At 36.2% G+C, this 20,833-nt stretch overlaps 2 protein-coding genes across 2 annotated transcripts in view; one reads left to right on the top strand and one right to left on the bottom strand.

Annotated features, from left to right (window-relative positions):
- LOC141290706 (asialoglycoprotein receptor 1-like) overlaps positions 1 to 6,562 on the top strand; it is a 9,803-nt gene extending 3,241 nt beyond the window's left edge. Inside the window, exons 3-8 of the mRNA XM_073822799.1 lie at positions 1,825 to 1,929; positions 2,077 to 2,148; positions 2,228 to 2,302; positions 2,379 to 2,530; positions 5,136 to 5,245; positions 5,407 to 6,562. Coding sequence (XP_073678900.1) covers positions 1,825 to 1,929; positions 2,077 to 2,148; positions 2,228 to 2,302; positions 2,379 to 2,530; positions 5,136 to 5,245; positions 5,407 to 5,560 — 668 coding nt within the window. The 3' untranslated portion in view covers positions 5,561 to 6,562. The remainder of the gene's footprint in view (positions 1 to 1,824; positions 1,930 to 2,076; positions 2,149 to 2,227; positions 2,303 to 2,378; positions 2,531 to 5,135; positions 5,246 to 5,406) is intronic.
- A 5,632-nt stretch (positions 6,563 to 12,194) lies between these two features.
- On the bottom strand, positions 12,195 to 16,756 carry LOC141290707 (FH2 domain-containing protein 1-like). Its single transcript, XM_073822800.1, has 5 exons — positions 16,621 to 16,756; positions 16,482 to 16,546; positions 13,917 to 14,430; positions 12,427 to 12,488; positions 12,195 to 12,324 (listed from the first exon to the last, which is right to left on the bottom strand). The coding sequence occupies exons 3-5, from the start codon at positions 14,340 to 14,342 to the stop codon at positions 12,195 to 12,197; spliced, it is 618 nt and encodes a 205-aa protein (XP_073678901.1). The 5' UTR covers positions 14,343 to 14,430; positions 16,482 to 16,546; positions 16,621 to 16,756.
- Positions 16,757 to 20,833: the final 4,077 nt, after the last annotated feature.

Genomic DNA, 20,833 nt, shown 5'->3' on the forward strand with positions numbered 1-20,833 from the left:
TAATTCCAAAATACAAGAATTTGTATACACACCATCCACTGATACAGATACAATAGTAATGCTAATCTACTGCATTTTTAGATTTGAAATATGTTTCAATGAAATATTGCTGTTGAATTTTGCTGTCTTATTCAGTTTTGCATTATGTTATTGTTTTGAACATAAGTTTGAAAGTTTTGAAAACAGTATGTAAGCACGCGCAATATGTCCTGTACGTACAGAGATTTTTCTCAGTTGTTGTGTCTGAGTGAGAAAACAATTCATGAAATTTGAGAGATGTAGTCATTGAATGCATTTTGTGCCAAAACAATGATAATTGATCCTCAGTTTAGCCTACATAGACTTCTGTTGTGCTCACTGTGTCAAGAGTTTTGCAAAAGTGACCTAAGTATTGAGAAATGTGTCCTAGCATCTGTAAAAAACTGTAAATAAATTCAACGCAGTCAGACTGAAGTAGTTTAGGTCTATGGTTCTTTTAATTGTGATGATTTGGCTCACATTTATCAAAAACCCACCAATTTACTATCTCAACAAATTAGAATATGGTGACATGTCAATCAGCGAATCAACTCAAAACACCTGCAAAGGTTTCCTGAGTCTCTCAGTTTGGTTCACTACACAATCATGGTGAAGACTGCTGATCTGACAGTTGTCCAAAAGACAATCCTTGACACCCTTCACAAGGAGGGTAAGCCACAAACATTCATTGCCAAAGAGGCTGGCGGTTCACAGAGTGCTGCATCCAAGCATGTTAACAGAGAGTTGAGTAGAAGGAAAAAGTGTGAAAGAAAAATATGCACAGCCAACTGAGAGAACCGCAGCCTTGAGAGGCTTGTTAAGCAAAATTGATGGGTGAAATTCACAAGGAATGGACTAAAGCTGGGCTAAGGAGAAGAAGAAATGGACTGTTGCCCAGTGGTCCAAAGTCCTCTTTCAGTTGAAAGCAAGATTGTATTTCCTTTGGAAACCAAAGTTATAAAGTCTGGAGGAAGGGTGGAGAAGCTCATAGCCCGAGTTGCTTGAAGTCCAGTGTTAAGTTTCCACAGTCTGTGATGATTTGGGACACATTGTCATCTGCTGGTTCTGGTCCACTGTGTTTTTTGAAAACCAAAGTCACTGCACCCCTTTACCAAGACATTTTAGAGCACTTCATGCTTCTTTCAACTGACCAGCTTTTCAAAGATGCTGATTTCATTTTCCAGCAGGATTTGGCACCTGCCCACACTGTCAAAAGCACCAAAAGTTGGTTAAATGACCATGATGTTGATGTGCTTGACTGGCCAGCAAACTCACCAGACCTCAACCCCATCGAGAATCAAGAGGACAATGAGAAACAAGAGACTAAAAAATGCAGATGAGCTGAAGGCCACTGTCAAAGAATCCTGGGCTTCCATTCCACCTCAGCAGTGCCACAGACAGTAGTTAAAGCAAAATGAGCCCCTATTGTATTGAGTACATGTACAGTAAATGGACATACTTTCCAGAAGGCCAACAGTTCACTAAAAAGTTTGTATTTATTGTTCTAATGATGTATTCTAATTTGTTGAGATAATGAATTGGTGAGGGTTTTTTTTATTAAATGTGAGCCAAATCTTCACAATTAAAAGAACCAAAGACATAAACTACTTCAGTCTGTGTGCATTGAATTTAATACACGAGTTTCACAATTTGAGTTGAATTACTGAAATTAATAAACTTTCCCATGACAATCTAATTTATTGAGATGCACCTGTAAACACAAAGTGCATAGTTTCCAGACAATATTTTACAAATATTCAGAGCTCATGCTATCAATAAAAAATAATGTGTTTTGTGTTTTGTTAGATGTGAAGTTTGACGGGAAGTTCTCAACTACAGAGACGAACATACAGAATCTGACGCAAACGCTCGTGAGCGTCATAACCAGTACACGTGAACTAGAGGAACACGGTAATGTAGACTAATAAAAAACTTTCTCTTATCTGGAAAACTAGAAAATTAAAAGTCCCACATGCATTAGATTTTACACTGATTTTTTCAACTATGTCCCAGTATAGATGTAAAATGTGTTTTAAAATGGTCCATGTGTGTGTTCAGGAAGTAAACTGCTTTTGGAGATTAGCAATCTGGAGTTTAACCAAGAGAAGATGCAAAGCATGATTACTGATAGTAAGTAGCACACGAATACGCATGCAGACGAACCAAACTAGAGAAAGCAACGTAAATGTATGCATACATGTGTGTTTAGTGTCGGATTCAGCACAGGCGCTCCGTGACAGAGTTTCGGATCTGAAATGCCAGATTAACAAGATGAGGAACAACGGTAAGCGATGCTGTAGTAGTTTGTCTTGGTTATGTGTTCAAGTCTCATGTGCTGATGGTGACACATGTGTGTTCAGACACGGAGGAGCTGTGCTGTCCTGATGGGTGGCTGCTCTTCTCCTCTCATTGTTATTTCTTCTCTCATGATGGGATGCCGTGGGACGCGGCTAAAGACGAGTGTAAGAAGAGGAGATCAGAGTTACTCGTCTTGAAAAGCAAACAGGAGAAGGTCAGAGCTGATCCGTACTGTACGACTAACGTAACCAGCAGAACTAGACGCATTAAACCAATACAACTAATCAACACAACTAAACCAGCACAACTTAACCAACAGCATCGGACACACAACTAAACCAATACAACTAATCAACACAACTTAACCAACAGCATCGGACACACAACTAAACCAACAGAACTAAACCAAAACAACTAAACTAACCCAACTAAACCAAATCAAAACAACTGATTAACGCAACTAAACTAAAACAACTAAATCAACACAACTACAACAGTGGAACTAAACCAAAAATACAAGTAACAACTAATGAACCAAAACAATCAAAACACCACAAGTACACCAGCAGCACCAATAACACAACTAAACCAACACAACTAAACTAAAACAACTAAACCAACATAAATAAACCAAAACAACTAAACCAAACCAACATAAATAAACTAAAACAATTAAACCAAAACACCTAAAGCAACACAACTAAACAAAAACAGCTAAACCAACAGTAATACACCAAAATGACAAAACCAACACAAATGAACCACAATGACAAAACTAAACAACCTAACCAACGCAACTGAACTAAAACAACCTAACCAACATAACTAAACCAAAATTACTAAACCAAAACAACAAACAAAACTAAACCAAAACAACTAAACCAACATTAATACACCAAAACAATGAAACAAACACAAATGAACCAGAATGACTAAATTAAAACTAAACCAACCCTTCTGAACCAAAACAACTTAACCAACACAACTAAACCAAACCAACATAAATAAACTAAAACAATTAAACCAAAACACCTAAAGCAACACAACTAAACAAAAACAGCTAAACCAACACACCAAAATGACAAAACCAACACAAATGAACCACAATGACAAAACTGAACAACCTAACCAACACAACTGAACAAAAACAACCTAACCAACATAACTAAACCAAAATTACTAAACCAAAACAACCAACAAAACTAAACCAAAACAACTAAACCAACATTAATACACCAAAACAACGAAACAAACACAAATGAACCAGAACGACTAAATTAAAACTAAACCAACCGTTCTGAACCAAAACAACTTAACCAACATAACTAAACCAAAATTACTAAACCAAAACAACAAACAAAACTAAACCAAAACAACTAAACCAACATTAATACACCAAAACAACGAAACAAACACAAATGAACCAGAATGACTAAATTAAAACTAAACCAACCCTTCTGAACCAAAACAACTTAACCAACATAACTAAACCAAAACAAAACAAAACAAAACAAAAAACAAAACAACTAAACCAACATTAATACACCAAATAGACGAAACCAACACAAATGAACTAGAATGACAAAACTAAAACTAAACCAAAACAACTTAACCAACATAACTAAACCAAAATGACTAAACTAAAACAACTAAACCAAAATGACTAAACTAAAACAACTAAACCAAAATGACTAAACCAAATTGACTAAACCAAAACAACTAAACCAAAATGACTAAACCAAATTGACTAAACCAAAACAACTAAACCAAAATAACTAAGCCAAAACAACCAAACCAACATTAATATACCAAAACGACGAACCAGAATGACAAAACTAATACTAAACCAACCCTACTGAACCAAAACAACTTAACCAACAAAACTAAACCAAAATGACTAAACTAAAATGACTAAACCAAAATGACTAAACCAAAACAACCAACACAACTAAACCAAAATAAAACAACTAAACCAACATTAATACACCAAAACGACGAACCAGAATGACAAAACTAATACTAAACCAACCCTACCAAACCAAAACAACTTAACCAACATAACTAAACCAAAATGACTAAACCAAAACAACTAAACCAAAATGACTAAACCAAAACAACTAAACCAAAATGACTAAACCAAAACAACTAAACCAAAATGACTAAACTAAAACGACTAAACCACAATGACTAAACCAAAATAACTAAACCAAAACAACTTAACCAAAATGACTAAACCAAAATGACTAAACTAAAACAACTAAACCAAAATGACTAAACCAAAATGACTAAACTAAAACGACTAAACCAAAATGACTAAACTAAAACAACTAAACCAAAATGACTAAACCAAAATAACTAAACCAAAACAACTTAACCAAAATGACTAAACCAAAATGACTAAACTAAAACAACTAAACCAAAATGACTAAACCAAAATGACTAAACTAAAACGACTAAACCAAAACAACCAACACAACTAAACCAAAACAACTAAACCAACATTAATACACCAAAACGACGAACCAGAATGACAAAACTACTAAACCAACCCTACTGAACCAAAACAACTTAACCAACATAACTAAACCAAAATGACTAAACCAATGCAAATAAACCAAAACAACTTAACCAACACAACTAAATCAAAATGACAAAACCGACACACAATTAAACCAAAACAACTAACAAATTGAAAACCAACAAAACAACTAAACCATTAGTTTATTAACTAACCCACCACCAGCAAACACACAACTAAAGCAGCGTGTTTATTCAAACTTAATGAGTGCTCTAGTAATTGTATGCATGTGTGTGTTCAGAGTTTCGTGGTCAGTAAGACCAGGCCACTGTACTACTGGTTGGGTTTGACTGATGGCCGCACCGGTGAGTGGGAATGGCTGGACGGGACGCCGTACACAGTTGTCAGGAGGTGAGTTTGTGTCTGCTGTCAGAAGCCTTATCAGTCACACTCCAGCATTCGTCACACGTGTGTGTGTGTGTGTGTGTGTGTGTGTGTGTGTGTGTGTGTGTGTGTGTGTGTGTGTGTGTGTGTGTGTGTGTGTGTGTGTGTGTGTGTGTGTGTGTGTACAGTGAATGGATGCCTGGTCAGCCGGATGACTGGAAGGCTCACGGTTTGGGAGGCGGTGAAGACTGTGCTCACTTTCACCACGACGGACGCTATAACGACGACCACTGCTCTCGCCGCTACCGCTACGTCTGCAAAGCTCATGCGTCCTCCATCTGAGACGCCAACACTTCACAACAAAACCAGCAAGCATCTGTGTGAACAGAAACTCTGATAATGTGTAGTATTTCATGATAGAAAAGGTTACAGATTCTTATATTTACTGTATATAAACAACAAAAATGTTATAATTTGTTTAATTTTTGCTTTATATTGATTTTAGAGGCATGACAATGTATGTATTTTAGTTTAGTTTCTCACTTTACTATGCTACAAAAATGCTGCTCTGGATAAAAGCACCTGCTAAATAAATAAATGTAATGTATTTTTGATGCTACTGCCACTTTTAAAGGAATAACTCACCTAAAAATGAACTTCAGCTATAAATATCCTCATCCTTTGGCCATTTAAGATGTGATGAGTTTGGTTCTTCATCTGATTTGGAGAAGTGGATCCTCTGCAGTGAATGGGTGCCGTCTGAATGAGAGTCCAAACAGCTGATATAAACATCACAATAACCTATATGGATTATGCACTCAATGTATTTTAGTTAAAAACTTCTTGATGGATTTGTTTCAGCATTTGTCTTCTGAAGATGTTAACTGATGGACTGGAGTGGTGTGGATTACTGGTGGATTATTGTGATGTTTTTATCAGCTGTTTGGACTCTCATTCTGACGGCACCCATTCACTGCAGAGGATCCATTGGTGAGACAGTGATGGAATGACACATTTCTAGAAATCTGATGAAGAAACAACTCATCTACATCTGGGATAGCCTGAGAGTGAACACATTATTAGTCAATGTCCTTTGTTGTGTTGTTACAGTAATGTTGTGATAATGTTACTATAATGCTGAACTATGTTTAGATCATTTCTAAGAATGCTGTAATAATCTAGTACTATTGCAATGTGAATGTAAAGTGAATATAAACATGATGCATCAAAATGTTTCACAGATCACAGAGAATCTAAAAAATAGTTAATAGTTTATTAATAAATACTGTATTTGCTCCAGATAAAACATGTATGAATTCATCTATATAAATCACTAATATTGTCCCATTTTGTTCAAGTACAATTTTTCAATGCAATATCTCAATCAGTAATTAAGAGCAAAATGATTTATATTTAAAGAAAAAAAAACAACACTATTTTTTTAATTACACAATATTTGTGACAAACATATAAGATTTCTTAAAAAAAAATATATAATTACTAATTAAAATATAATTCCTAATTGCATTACTGTGCAGAAGTTTGAGGTCAGTATCATTTTTATTTTATGGAAGAAATTATTCCTTTTATTGATCAAGGATGCATTAAATTTCAAATAAATGCTGCTCTTTCTATGCTGACTTTCTATTAATTCTTGACTCCTGAAAAATAAAATGTATGATGGTTTCCCCAAAACTTTTGTGCAGCACAACTATTTTGAACATTGCTAATAATCAGAAATGTTTCAGCATATTAGAATGATTTCTGAGGGATTATGTAGCACTGAAGACTGCAGTAATGATGCTGAAAATTCAGCTTTGACCACAGAAATAAAATACACTTTAACAGATATTCACATAGAAAAAAAGCTATTTTAAATTCTAATAATATTTCATAATTTTACTGTATTTTTGATCAATTGGTGAGAAAAGAGACTTCTTCAAAAGACATTTAAAATCTCCAAACTTTTGAACAATACTTCTATCTCTCTAAGGTGGGTTTGACATTTCTATCACGTGAGTTTTTAGAGGCAGCGCTGCTGCTCTTCCGCTGTTGTCCAGCAGGGGGCGACAGATGAGCACTTCCTGCAGGCGTCTGCTGCAGTTTGTGGACCTGAGAGAGTCTGAGCGATGCCGCGCGAGTCAGCGGAGCTGGTTTAGGCTGGTTTCCAGGAGCGGTGATGTGGCGCGTTGTTGACGCCGAGGTGTTGCGAGCGAAGCTGGCCGGTTTGATTGTGCAATTGCGTGCTGAGATTTGAGAACTGCTACGGTCGAGGCCATTGAATGCAGCGGGACACATCTTCTCCTCTGGTCGAACCACTTGTGTCTTCTTTGGGATGTTGAGGACGTTTCGTCCGGGTTGCTCTTGAATCGTTGCAGCAGAACTACTGGGCTGCCAGAGAGGAACAAACTTCCTCAAACTCATGGTTTCAGAGGAGCTCACACATTTAGGAGATGATAATGATGAAGATGATGGTTTAATAGGAGATGAAGGCGATTTCGCAAGAAGAGATGGTCTGTTTTTAGAGCTGAAGGTTCGTTGCGCCCCAGAGCTGGTTTTGAGTGACTCTTTCACAGGTTGGCCTCTTTCAGAGGTCTTCTTCTCCGGTGGAACCGCTTGCATCTTCTTTGGGACGTTGAGGACGTTTCGTCCGGGTTGTTTCTGAATCTGCGCAGCAGAACTACTGGGCTGCCGAAGCGGAACAAGCTTCCTCAAACTCACGGTTTCAGAGGAGCTCACACATTTAGGAGATGATAGTTTAATGGAAGATGAAGGCGATTTCAGAGCAATAGATGTTCTGTTTTGAGAGCCGAAGGTTCGTTTGCTGATTGTTTGTCTCGCTCCAGCACTGTTTTTGAGAGACTCTTTCATAGGTTGGACTTTATCTTTAGGTTTGCTCTCTGACTGATTATTGATAACCTCTGAATCTACTACTAAACTGATGTGTGAAGGGTCAAAGGTCACATCTGGAGTCACTTCTTCATTTCCCAAAGTTTCTTGACTTTGTGTTTGAAGGTCGTTGTTCTGCGATTCCTGTATGGAAGGAGTCTTATTTAGGATTTCTGGCTCCTCTGTCATGTTTGTGATGGAGAGTGAGTGTATTGGAGGAAGTACAAGCGTATCTGCTTCACAGGGGTCAAAGGTCACGCTTTGTTGCGGTGAGTGTTGTGGACTGTGAGGGTTCGTTTCTGGCAGCTCCACAAGCTCCTCCATCTTTAACGGTGCCGCCACATCTGCTTCGCTATTGGAAGGTAAGCCAGAGACTCCGCCCACGGCCTCATGCCCCGCCCACGAGTGCAGCTTGTCCTTCAGACGCTTACGCCGAGACTCCTCCCACATTCCTCGGTCCATGTTCTCCTGAGGAGAGAAAGAACATATAAACTATGAAAGACTAGGAAACCGCAACTGAGGGCTAGAGGGTCCGCAGAAACCATAAGAGAAAAAGTAAAAATAAATATTAGTGATAAAGATTTAAATTAAATAAATAAATGTTAATTTTAAAAACTACAATAAATAAACAAAATTAGATCGATTAAATAAATATTAAATATAAATAAGTAAACAATAAAGAAAAAAATCGATCAAAATAAAAAATACATAAATAATACACTTAAAAGTACAGTACTATAGTGAGTAGAAAAAAGTTTGCTATGCTATGCCTTTTTCCCAGTATTTTGATATTTTTAATTGGTTTAAATTTAGTCTAAACAGGCTTTAAACATCAAAACATAAATAAGTAAACAATAAAAATATGTATTAAAAATTAATATATTTAACAATACAGTACAATTGTAAGTTAATTATAATATAATTTTTTCCCCAAATGATATTTAAAATTAAACTGGGCCTTTAAACATGAAAATGTTTTTTTGATTAAATAAATAATATATTGATAGACAATGAGAATATATATGAGTTGGAAAAAATTTTTTATGCTTAATTAAATATTTGAATATTTAAAATCTGTGTAGATTAGTCTAAACTGAGTGTTTAAACATGAAAATATATAGCTGCCATGCATGGCAAGAAAAAAATAAATTGAAGTTTTGTTTTACCTGAACAGCTTTTTTGAATTTGGAGCAGAAATTCTGGAAAATCCGGAAGCACTCGTCCAGTTTGAAGACGTCTCTGTCCTCACAGAAGAAATCGATCAGAGCGTCTCCTTCCTTCTGAACCTCATCAATACTGATCCTTAAATCCTCCAGAGCATCAGTGGCGCTCTGAAACACACAAAACATGATCAGACATGACTGTGATATGAGAAAAAACATAAAACGTTACATTTAAAATCAAACAGGTGAGGGGTCAGGGGTCAGAGGTCACCTGTATGAAGGTCTGCAGCTGTGTCAGGAGCTCTTCATTTGTGAGGATGTTCTGCTGTAACTGATGAACTCTTCTGGTCAGAGTGTCAAACTCTACATGGATGCTGTCAACACACACTCTACACACACACACACACACACACACACACACACACACGCAGGTTTGTACAGTAGACGTCCATTATTTTATCAGGTAACAATATTTTCTCCTAACCTGATCCCCTAAACATAACCTTCACAGAAAACCTTTGCAAAGAAGAAACATTTAGACACTTAAACAGAAATATGATTGGGACACCGCTGTATTTGAGTATGATTGCTACATCAGTGTTTTATCAGTTCTCACCGTGCTGCTTGCTGAACGTGCTGAAGTTTGTCTGGAAACATGAGCAGATCTTTCTTCTGAGCTTCCTGTAACCAGACAGACACACATTTTACTGCATTCAAATGCTTTCTGACCTTTGTGTTACAGAAAAGAACAAGTTAAATTTAGTTTGTTATATTATAGACTGACGAGACCAGCTCAGACTGATAGAAACCAACTCAGACTGGTAGAGACCAACTCATACAGATAGAGACCAGCTCAGACTGGCAGAGACCAGCAGAGGTTAGCTCAAACTGAAAAAGACCAGTTCAGACTGATAGAGAATAGCAAAGACCAGCACAGACTGATAGACACTAGTGGAGACCAGCTCAGACTGATAGAAACCAACTCAGACTGGTAGAGAGACCAACTCATACAGATAGAGACCAGCTCAAATTGACAGAGACCAGAGCAGACTGATAAAGACAACAGAGACCAGCTTAAACTAAAAGAGACCAGCACAGAATCAGAGACCAGCTTAGACAGACAGAGACCAACTTGTACAGATAGAGACCAGCTCAGATTGATAGAGACCAACTCAGTCTGATAGAGACCGGCTCAGACTCAGAGACCAGCTCAGATTGATAGAGACCAACTCAGTCTGATAGAGACCGGCTCAGACTCAGAGACCAGCTTAGACAGACAGAGACCAACTTATACAGATAGAGACCAGCTCAGATTGATAGAGACCAACTCAGTCTGATAGAGACCGGCTCAGACTCAGAGACCAGCTCAGATTGATAGAGACCAACTCAGTCTGATAGAGACCGGCTCAGACTCAGAGACCAGCTTAGACAGACAGAGACCAACTTATACAGATAGACACCAGCTCAGATTGATAGAGACCAACTCAGATTGATAGAGACCAACTCAGTCTGATAGAGACCGGCTCAGACTCAGAGACCAGCTCAGATTGATAGAGACCAACTCAGTCTGATAGAGACCGGCTCAGACTCAGAGACCAGCTTAGACAGACAGAGACCAACTTATACAGATAGACACCAGCTCAGATTGATAGAGACCAACTCAGTCTGATAGAGACCGGCTCAGACTCAGAGACCAGCTCAGATTGATAGAGACCAGCTCATACAGAGAGAGACCAGTTCAGAATAACAGAGACCAGCTCAGACTGATAGAAACCAGCAGAGACTAGCTCAGACTCAGAGACCAGCTCAGACACACTTACCAGAGCGACAAAGTGCAGCAGGTTGATTCCAGGTTTGTTGGCTTTAGTATCAGCCAATGACAGCAGAGAGGAGAGTCTGAAGCCCACCGCATTACCAGCAGATCCACCCTGACACACACAGACACACACACACACACACACACACACACACACACACAGACACACACACACACACACACACACACACACACACACACACACACACACACACACACACACATAGATCATATGGTTGAGTTTAATACTGTCACCATCATAAGATCCTCATTGATACATTTTTATCGTGCTAGTGAATTTTGAGTTTTAAACCTAAGATTTTGGTGTTGCTAGTGTCATTCTCTGCAGTATGAACTTCAGAAAATCATGGGAAAAAAAAATATAAATGCAAAATACAAAAAAATGCATTTTAAATTTAAAATAAAAAATGTACTGTTTATAGTACAATTTGCATTTCGTAAAAAAAAAAAAAAAAAAAAAAAAGCGTTTTATCAAATACTTATAATTATTTACTGGCTATAATTTGGAGTAGCTTAATACTATATATATACATAATGTATATGCATGTAAGTGTAAATGTGTAAGAGCACCAGACTTACAGCATTCATGATGTTTCCAGCTTGCAGCACTAAATGAAGGACATTGTGTAGCTGCTCACAGCTCAACAGCTCTATAAACAGAAGATCATCAGCAGATGAATGTGACGCTGGAGGTGTTCAGATACAGAAATCTGTAAGTAAAGATGGAGTTTGGACTGGTGGAATCACGTGAGCAGATGCGGATCACCTTTAACGGCGTTCAGGATGACAGTCGCATCGTGTTTCATGGCGGTATATGAAGGGAAAAACTCTTCCTTTAACAGCAGAGCCTCGAGATGAACCTCGTACCTGCAGAAACGCAGAAGAACCAGCTTAAATGAAATCTGGACCAGACTACTGCCAGAAACTGCCACAGACCATTTTCATCAGAGTGTACCTGGGTAAATGAATGAGATTGTGTATAAAGGCATCAGGCGGCGCCAGGTCTTTAGGGTTCCCATCGAACATTTGAAGATTCTTCACCTGTCAATCAATCAATCATTCAACCAATTATCCATCAATCATCTGCTCAATGATCAATAAGTGAAGTCTTTACCTCATCCTCCTCCGGCAAGAGCTTCAGCAGCTCTCTGAGAGACTCCACACTGAAGACGCCCGTGTTTCCATGAAGAATATCATCTAAAAGACTCTCACTGGACCTGGACATACAGAGAATCACTAGCAAATAAACGAAACACACACACACACACACACACACACACACACACACACACACACACACACGTGAGATCCAGTCTTACTTTTTTAAGTGCTTCAGAAAAATGGAGATATTCAAGCTTCTCTTGGAGTCCAAGATGGTGATCTAAGGAGAAACACACACTGATAAATTCTGTCTGTAGTAATTTTATCTTTAACATAATCAAACAGCGTTATTTTGCTAGCATTAATTTTTGTTAATATTTTGAATTATTTTTTATATTTTCGGGTTTTATTTTACATTTTTTTCCAGTTTAGTTTTTTGCATTTTTTATTATTTTTTAATGTGTTTATACAGTTTTTATTAATATTTTTAATTAAATTTTTATATTTTTAATTAAAGTTTTTGTAGATCTATTGTTTTTATCATTTTTTATTGTCTTTTGTTTTCTTAATGTCTATAGTTATTATTAGTATTTTAAAATAATTATTAGTTTTTCTCATTTTTTTGTTAATTTTTGTTGCTTCAACATCATCATTTTAAATGTCTATGCAGTTGTATTCATGTTTTAAATTAATTTTGATTTTTATATTTAGATTTTTTTAAGGTTTTAGTCATTTTTGCTGTGCTTTTTGTTCAATTTTATTTTTTCATGTTTATTAATAATGTAATACTTTTAACATTTGTGGAATTCATTTTTTTGTTTCATTTAAACTTTTAGCAATTTGTTGTGTGCTTTGGTCAGTTTTTTTTTAATATCTACGTAGGTTTTATTGTTTTCAAATATCTTTATATAATATTAAACATTTTAAATTTTTATATTTGTACATTCTGTTTTCAGTTAAAAGTTTTAGTAATTTTGTCATGTTGTAATTTTTTTAAGCATGCCATTAAAAATGTTAAAAACATGATTATGGGTCAAAGACAAGAATGGGTTTAAGCATAAAAACAATAAGTGTAATACTGTTTTAAATTGTTGTTGTTTTTACAAAAAAAATATGAAAACATTTTCTGTTTCATTTAATTGCATTTTTGTTTTTGTTTTTCTAAGCAAAAAATAACTATCAAACATTTTTCCCTAATTTACAGAAGGCACCCACTAAAATGCAATTCAGTCAGCGATATTTACAACAAAAATATACAAAAGTTACTTATTAGTTGTAATTCTACGTTTTAAAAAAATTGCCACTATCCTAGGTTTTGTTCATTTGTCAGCAAGAATTTTTTACTCATTAACAACAACAAAAAAATAAAATGCTCCCTTATTCTTTTATATATTTTAATATTTACAAGTCAGAATAAGCTGTTTAATTTTTTACATAAATACACTGAATGACAATGTAACATCATTTCAACCAAATTTTGACATAATATTATACAAAAATGTATTTGAAACCTTAGAATTAGACACTTTACTTACATTTAATGTGCTTTCTTTGGACATAAAATCGCCTTTGTGAATATCTTTTGACATGGACATCTTAACATCTTTGACACCATACATATTTTAGTACTTCAATTAAAAAAAAATAAAAAAATATATATATATACATATAAAAAAAAGGGTTCTATTTAAATTTTGTTTTGTCTCACCTGTGGTCTGATATCTTTCACAGAAGCACGTCTTCCTCCAATCGTGGGCATCGGTGTGTCCTCATGTCCAAACAGCTCCTCGATGGCTCTGATGTCGATGTGGAGCGGACTCCGGCTGAGGCTCCACAGGTTCGGTCCGTCCTGATGCTTCACCCGGTCTTCAGGGATTGGTTTCCAGTAGAAACTCCTCACCCTCCTCTTCCTCTCTGCTGGGTTTCCCTCAGACAAGGCCTGGGGAAGGGGAGGAGCCTGAGGTGGGGTGTTTCTGGGGGCGTGATCATGTAATGAGGGAGGAGAGGCAATTGCCCCACCCTCTTTCTCAAAACTCTGCCTCTCATTGGCCAACAAGACGCTGCTCATAGTAGAAGAGGTTGTGGGTGGGGTCAGAAGATGATTGACAGCAGCACTAGCACTGCATGACATCATCTTAAAAGTTTCTTAACACGGCCTCCGCAAATGGACGCTTGAACATCAACATGAAGATCCAATGAGCTCAAACTACAAACAGAAGCTTCTGTATTACGAGAAAAACACAAAACACACAACTCAAACTGTAAATAAATCCATCCTCTAAGTGAACACACACATGCATCTTCTAAACAGGGTTTAATTTCAAGGACTTCAAACTGAGACCTCACTTATCAAACAATGTCTTTTAAATTCTAAAAAAGATAAATAGATAAATAAAAATATACTAATATATGGCAAAAATAAAGTGAAGCACAGGCAGAGTATGCAATTATGTCACCTTAAGAACAAAACGATTCACGCTCTAAGTTCCAAAGTGAATCTGCGCCCAAATTCCCGATGTACATCAAATGATTTGCAATCCAAAATTCCCATTTAAATCAAAAGATCTGAGAACCTGGTCCAAATAATCGAATCATTCATGATCTGCGCCCAAAGTTCCAATGTAAATCAAATGATTTGCGATCCGCGATGCAAAATCTGAAAAGATTAGCGAACCCACTTCAAAGAATCAAATGATTCGCGATTCACAATCTGCGATCCAAAATTCCCATCTGAATCAAAAGATTTGCGAACTCGCTCCAAAAAATTAAATGATTCACGATGTACGGCCAAAGTTCCAAAGTGAATCATTTGATTCGCAATCTGCGCCCAAAGTTCCATTGTAAATTAAATGATTTGCGATCCGCGATCCAAAATCTGAAAAGATTTGCAAACCCACTTCAAAGAATGAAATGATTCGCGGTCTGCACCCAAAGTTGCGTTGTAAATCAAATGATTCGCGATCCTCGATTCAAAATCTGAAAAGATCCGCGAAACCACTTCAAAGAATCAAATGTTCTTCCACGCCCAAAGTTCCGATGTGAATCAAATGATTCGCGATTCACAATCTGCGATCCAAAATTCCCATCTGAATCAAAAGATTTGCGAACTCGCTCCAAAGAATTAAATGATTCACGATGTACGCCCAAAGTTCCAAAGTGAATCATTTGATTCGCGATCTGCGCCCAAAGTTTTGATATGAATAAAATGATTGGGAAATCGTCGCCCAAGTTCCGTTGTAAATCAAATGATTTGCGATCCGCGATCCAAAATCTTAAAAGATTTGCGAACACGCTTCAAAGAATGAAATGATTCACGATCTGCGCCCAAAGTTCCGATGTGAATCAAAAGATTTGCGAACCCGCTACAAAGAATCAAATGATTTGCGATCTGCGCCGTTCCGATCTGAATCAAATCTTTCGCGATCTGTGCTGCAAATTTCGATCTAAATGAAATGATTCACGAATCGCTCTTCCAAATTCTGTTCTGAATCAAATGATTCGCGTTCCGCGCTTCAAAGTTCCAAAATTAAATGATTCGCGAACAGCGGGTCACACTTACGATCCAAATTAAATTATTTGGCTTGAATCAATCGGCGGTTCCAGCGTAAATGACTCACTCAATTGATTTAGTTCATCTGTTTGTCTTCAACCATATTTACACAACACTGTCAGCACTAGGCTGCTGGTTTAGCGCGCTAGTTTTATGACAATAACTGAAATAAGTGAAACAAGTATGATGCTTACAAAAAATATCCATATTTCTATTCCAAAGATAACATCCAACACCAATCTACGAACAAATTCAGGGAAGGTAATGGCTTAGGTAAATGCATTGTGCATTATGAGCGAGTTTATCTTAATTCACTATATTTGAAATAGTATATGTGTGTGTATATATGTATTATTGGTTTAATGCATATTTAAATATTTCAGAAAACAAATGTTATAATGTATGTTGGGTAAAGTATGGTGATATCTTGAAGTATGCAATACCTGTTTTAATATACCATATTCATCTGTAGTGTATTGATTTAATTAGGCTAATCAAACAAGTCAACACAATAATCACCTCAGCATAACTAAACAAGCAGACAAGTGAATACAAATCAACAACTAACCAGCAACCGCAAATAAACAGGCTGAATCGTAAAGATAAAGCGCTTCTGTCTCGGTATTCGCTTCTGCGATATATAAAATATCAGTTCCTCGTGAATACTATTATACATAACTGCCGTAATATATTAAAATACTAATCAGAAGAAAATAAATTTACCTTCATGTGTTAATAAAGATGTTCCTAAAACTGCTTCAGTCACAGCACGATCCAAAAGGTCCTACCTGTGACAGAAATTATCTGAGTTATGAAAGGGTATCATATTTTCATAACTATACGATTAATTATATATCACTACCTTTATTGCATATTCTGAGTCCGGCGAGTTTGACAGGAGCTCACGCGCATGCGCTCACCACACGAACATGCACGCTTCAGAAAAAACACTCTTATGTTTAAAATTAATACAGAGTCATCTACTGCAGAGCTGTCAACATCTACAACAATCATTGCATAAAAATGATTCGAACTCTAAATGTTGTTAATTTTAAAGCAGATGTGTAGACTTTCACTGGAGTGTGTGTGAGACTGATAAGAGCTCCGCCCGTCACACCCAACACAAACTGGCATTCCTCTCATTTACAGTGGATTTGGTTATTTGCATGACTTTCACACACATAACTGCCTAGAATCAACATAAACAAACAAGGAAACAAAAAGTAAGGTGATATTTCCTGATATTTGGACACAAAACTGTTCTGTATTTCAGATGAATGAACAGTAATTCATGTGATTCTCAGCACACAAAATATGTTTAAAAAAATAACTTTTTAAATGTTTTTATGATTTCCAAACAAGGCCAAAAGATATTAATAAAAAAATCTATATATTTTTTAAATAAAAAAACTATATATATATATATATATATATATATATAGGCTATATATGTTTACAGATCATGACATGTTACAGCTTTCTTATATATCAAACTGAATATTTTGTAGGTGTCGTATTTACGCAGGCACTTCTGCCTTTAAAACAAAACAAAAAAAATAATAAATAAATAAAAAACACATTTACTATAGTTAAACCACAAATGAACCAAGGTTTTGCTACACTAAACATAGTTTATGAAAATGAAAATGACGATCGATTGGCTCCAAAAATGCATTAAATATAAAAATAAATAAATAAACTACTTTCATTCTTTCTGATTGCTTATGCTGGTATTTGGGCGGTAGTCTGATATTTGATTGGTTATGGCTGTGAGAAGTTGCGGTTTAGAGACAAGACCGGAGCACAGAGCGAAAATGGCTTCTAAAGCACCCAGCGATGTCTGGCAACACTTTGAAAAACTTGACGCAGCGCCACACTCGTCTACAACTCCACAACGAGTTCGATGCGTTACCATCTTGCACATAAACACAAAAAAGCAGATGATTCCGATGCCACTACCAGCAGTCAGACGAGCATAAGAGATTTGTGAGACAGAAATGTGACAAAGGCAGGGCAGAGAAGGTGACGCAGCTAATAGCAGAAATGACAGCAGAAGACTTGTTGCCTATTAGTTTTGTTGAAGGTGAAGGTTTTAAACGTTTAATGAATAACGTTGAGCCCCACTATACTGTCCTGTCGCGCAAAACGGTCACTGCAAGGATTGATGCTCTATACCCAGGGTCGTTCATGCGGACCGTGAAAGCTTTTGACATAATTAAATTTAAAAAAATGCAGAACGCTAATTTCTAATAACACAATTTATATCAAGCACACCAGGGTCAGCGTTTGGGTGCAATCTTCCGCATTTATACCGCATTTTTATACATATTTATGTTTTAAACCATGAAGGTGAGCCGATGGATATTACACAAGCAAAACAAAAACTGCGTAATATGTTAAAGTGAAAGTAAAAACAGCGCTTTCAGCATCTGACGTGCATATTCTCTCAGAGACAATGATACACGAATATACTTCATATGCTTAAAATTTATTTCCCTAATATTTCTCTTGTGCGCCGAACATAGGGAAAAAATAAAAAGAAACGTATTTTGTGTAGGCTTAAGGGTTGTTTAAAATAAAGCTCTTAATTTTCATTGATGACTGAATTATGGTTAGGGGTTGAGAAAGTCTTAATTATGATTTCAGGTTGTCTTAAATGTGGGGACTAAAAGACAAGAATTGCGATGAAACTTTATAAGGCTATCCATTGAATAAATATGAGCGCTGCACGTTTCAAAGTCAGCTGCGGCGCTGCTTTGTGTATCATTCTGATAGCGCCTCCTGCTGGAAGAGAATGATCTGACATTTTTAATCAGCTCGTATGTCTACTGTTGTCAAAAAGACCAATGTAAAAAAATCAATCCATGTTTTAAGCAGCAAACACGTAGAGTTGTAAATTTGAACTGATGGATCGACAAGATAATATGTTATACAAATGTAAACAATTAAGGCAGTAAATGTTAATTAGATGTAGAAAAAGCGCTTCAGCTTCACCTCATGCTGTTATTTCTTGTAAATGTTTACTGTAGACTGTGACGCAAACGCCCCGCCCCTTGCTTAAACTCCACCCCCAATTAATCAGTACTCGTTTCTCAAACCTGTGGATTAGTCGAAATGAAATATGAACAGAAATGCCCATCCCTAATTTTTTTCTCCTTTGCTTTATTTGTACAACTGTGCTGCCTTCATGATTTAATGCTTTCTAGGGCTGAATTAACAAAATCTGAAAAAAAGCAAACCTGCTCTGAAGTCCTGAATTAAATGATTTGCAATCTGCACTCCAAAGTTCCCATCTGAATCAATAGACTTGCAAACCTGCTCCAAAGAATCAAATGATTCACGATTCACAATCCGCTCCCAAAGTTTTGATGTTAATCAGATGATTTGCTATCTGCAGATCAGAGTTCTGATCTGAAATAAATGACTCACGAACCTGCTCCGAAGTCCCGATCTGAATCAAATTATTTGCCATTAGCATTCCAAACTTACGATCTGAATCAAATGATCTGCGTTCTGCGCTCCGAAGTTCCCATCTGAATTAGAAGATTCACAATACGTGTTCTGAACAATCGGCAACCATTCCTCAGAAAACAAGACTAATAAAATGCCATATTACCTTACCTCATTTGCATTCTCCAGTAAATGTATCTTGATTTAAGAATGTTTAGATATTTTTACTGGAAAACAAAACCAAATACAGATGAAGAACAACATAGCCATACTGTAGGTATGACGTTTTTTACTGGAAAGATATATTCAAATTGTTGACCTTAAATGATAACGTGTACTGTATTTGACATTCAAGACTATCAGCTGCACAAAGAATAAACAACAGTATGTAAATAAAAAAGAAAATAATGCAAATATCATATAGGCGCTAGAGATAACAGACGGGAATAATATCAGTATTCATTATGCAGTTTGCATTATAACAATTATGCAAAAAAAATTCACCAAAAATAAATATAACAAAAATAAACAACTATACTGTTGCTCACTTTCACACCTTATTGAAGTGACTGTATCTTGATGTCTTCCTGGAGAAACAAAAATGGACACAGACAAGAGCTGTAAAATGAATCTGGATCTGAAGTACAAAGATCTGAGGAGCAGCTCAGTGAAAGTATTTTATTTTAGATGCACAACCATAAACCCTGTATGCTGCATAGACTTCTATTGTAGAGCTAAAGTTAAAAATACTGTCTGTAACCTAACTCTAACCTACACACAACTTTTGTGTTTTGGGGTTTGTGTTGCTGAACTGTTTAAGAGAACTTTTAAAGATATGTATTATAATTGAAATCTATAGATGCAAATGCAGTAGATAACGTGTAATAAAATAAAAACAGTGTATATATTGTATGTTTTCTGGCCACTAGTATAAACACACTCTCTTCATTTAGTGTAAAAGAGGAAACAAACCTGAACAAAGAAGTAAAACACAGAAGGGAGTTCTTGTTTCCAGGAAACCCACAGATGGGAGGAGAAATGATCCGTGATATCAGTCTGTCCTGATAAAAGAAGAAACACAATCACTCCTGAACCACAACATCTACAGGTAGGAAACTCTGAGTTAACATTGTTACTGTTGTTTTAACATTACATTGATTATGATAGGATTGATATAACAGTGTTTTAGGTTACTTTATACTAAGTTTATTACAGTTCAGCTACAGAATGTCTGGATTTTGCACATTTTGTTTGTTATCTGAGCTTTTAAGTACTGTATACATTGCTTCTTTAAAACATAATGGAGGAAATAAACAAACTTAATAAAAAGGTTTCTTCACATCTGATTTCTCAATAAAACAAGCATAAGATTTATACAACACCTGAAAACTGAATGAATAAGCTTTCGATTGATGTATGGTTTTTAAGGATATGACTGTATTTGGCCGACATGTGTATTCTTTGGAAATCTAGAATCTGAGAGTGGAATAAAATCTAAATTTTGAGAAAAATAACCTTTAAAATGGTTAAAATAAATTTCTTAGCAATGCATATTACTAATCAAAAATTAAGTTTTGATATATTTACAGTAGGAAATGTACAAAATATCTTCACGGAACATGATC

This window comes from Garra rufa, chromosome 18 (genome assembly GCF_049309525.1).
Source record: "Garra rufa chromosome 18, GarRuf1.0, whole genome shotgun sequence".
Classification (NCBI taxonomy): Eukaryota; Metazoa; Chordata; class Actinopteri; order Cypriniformes; family Cyprinidae; genus Garra; species Garra rufa.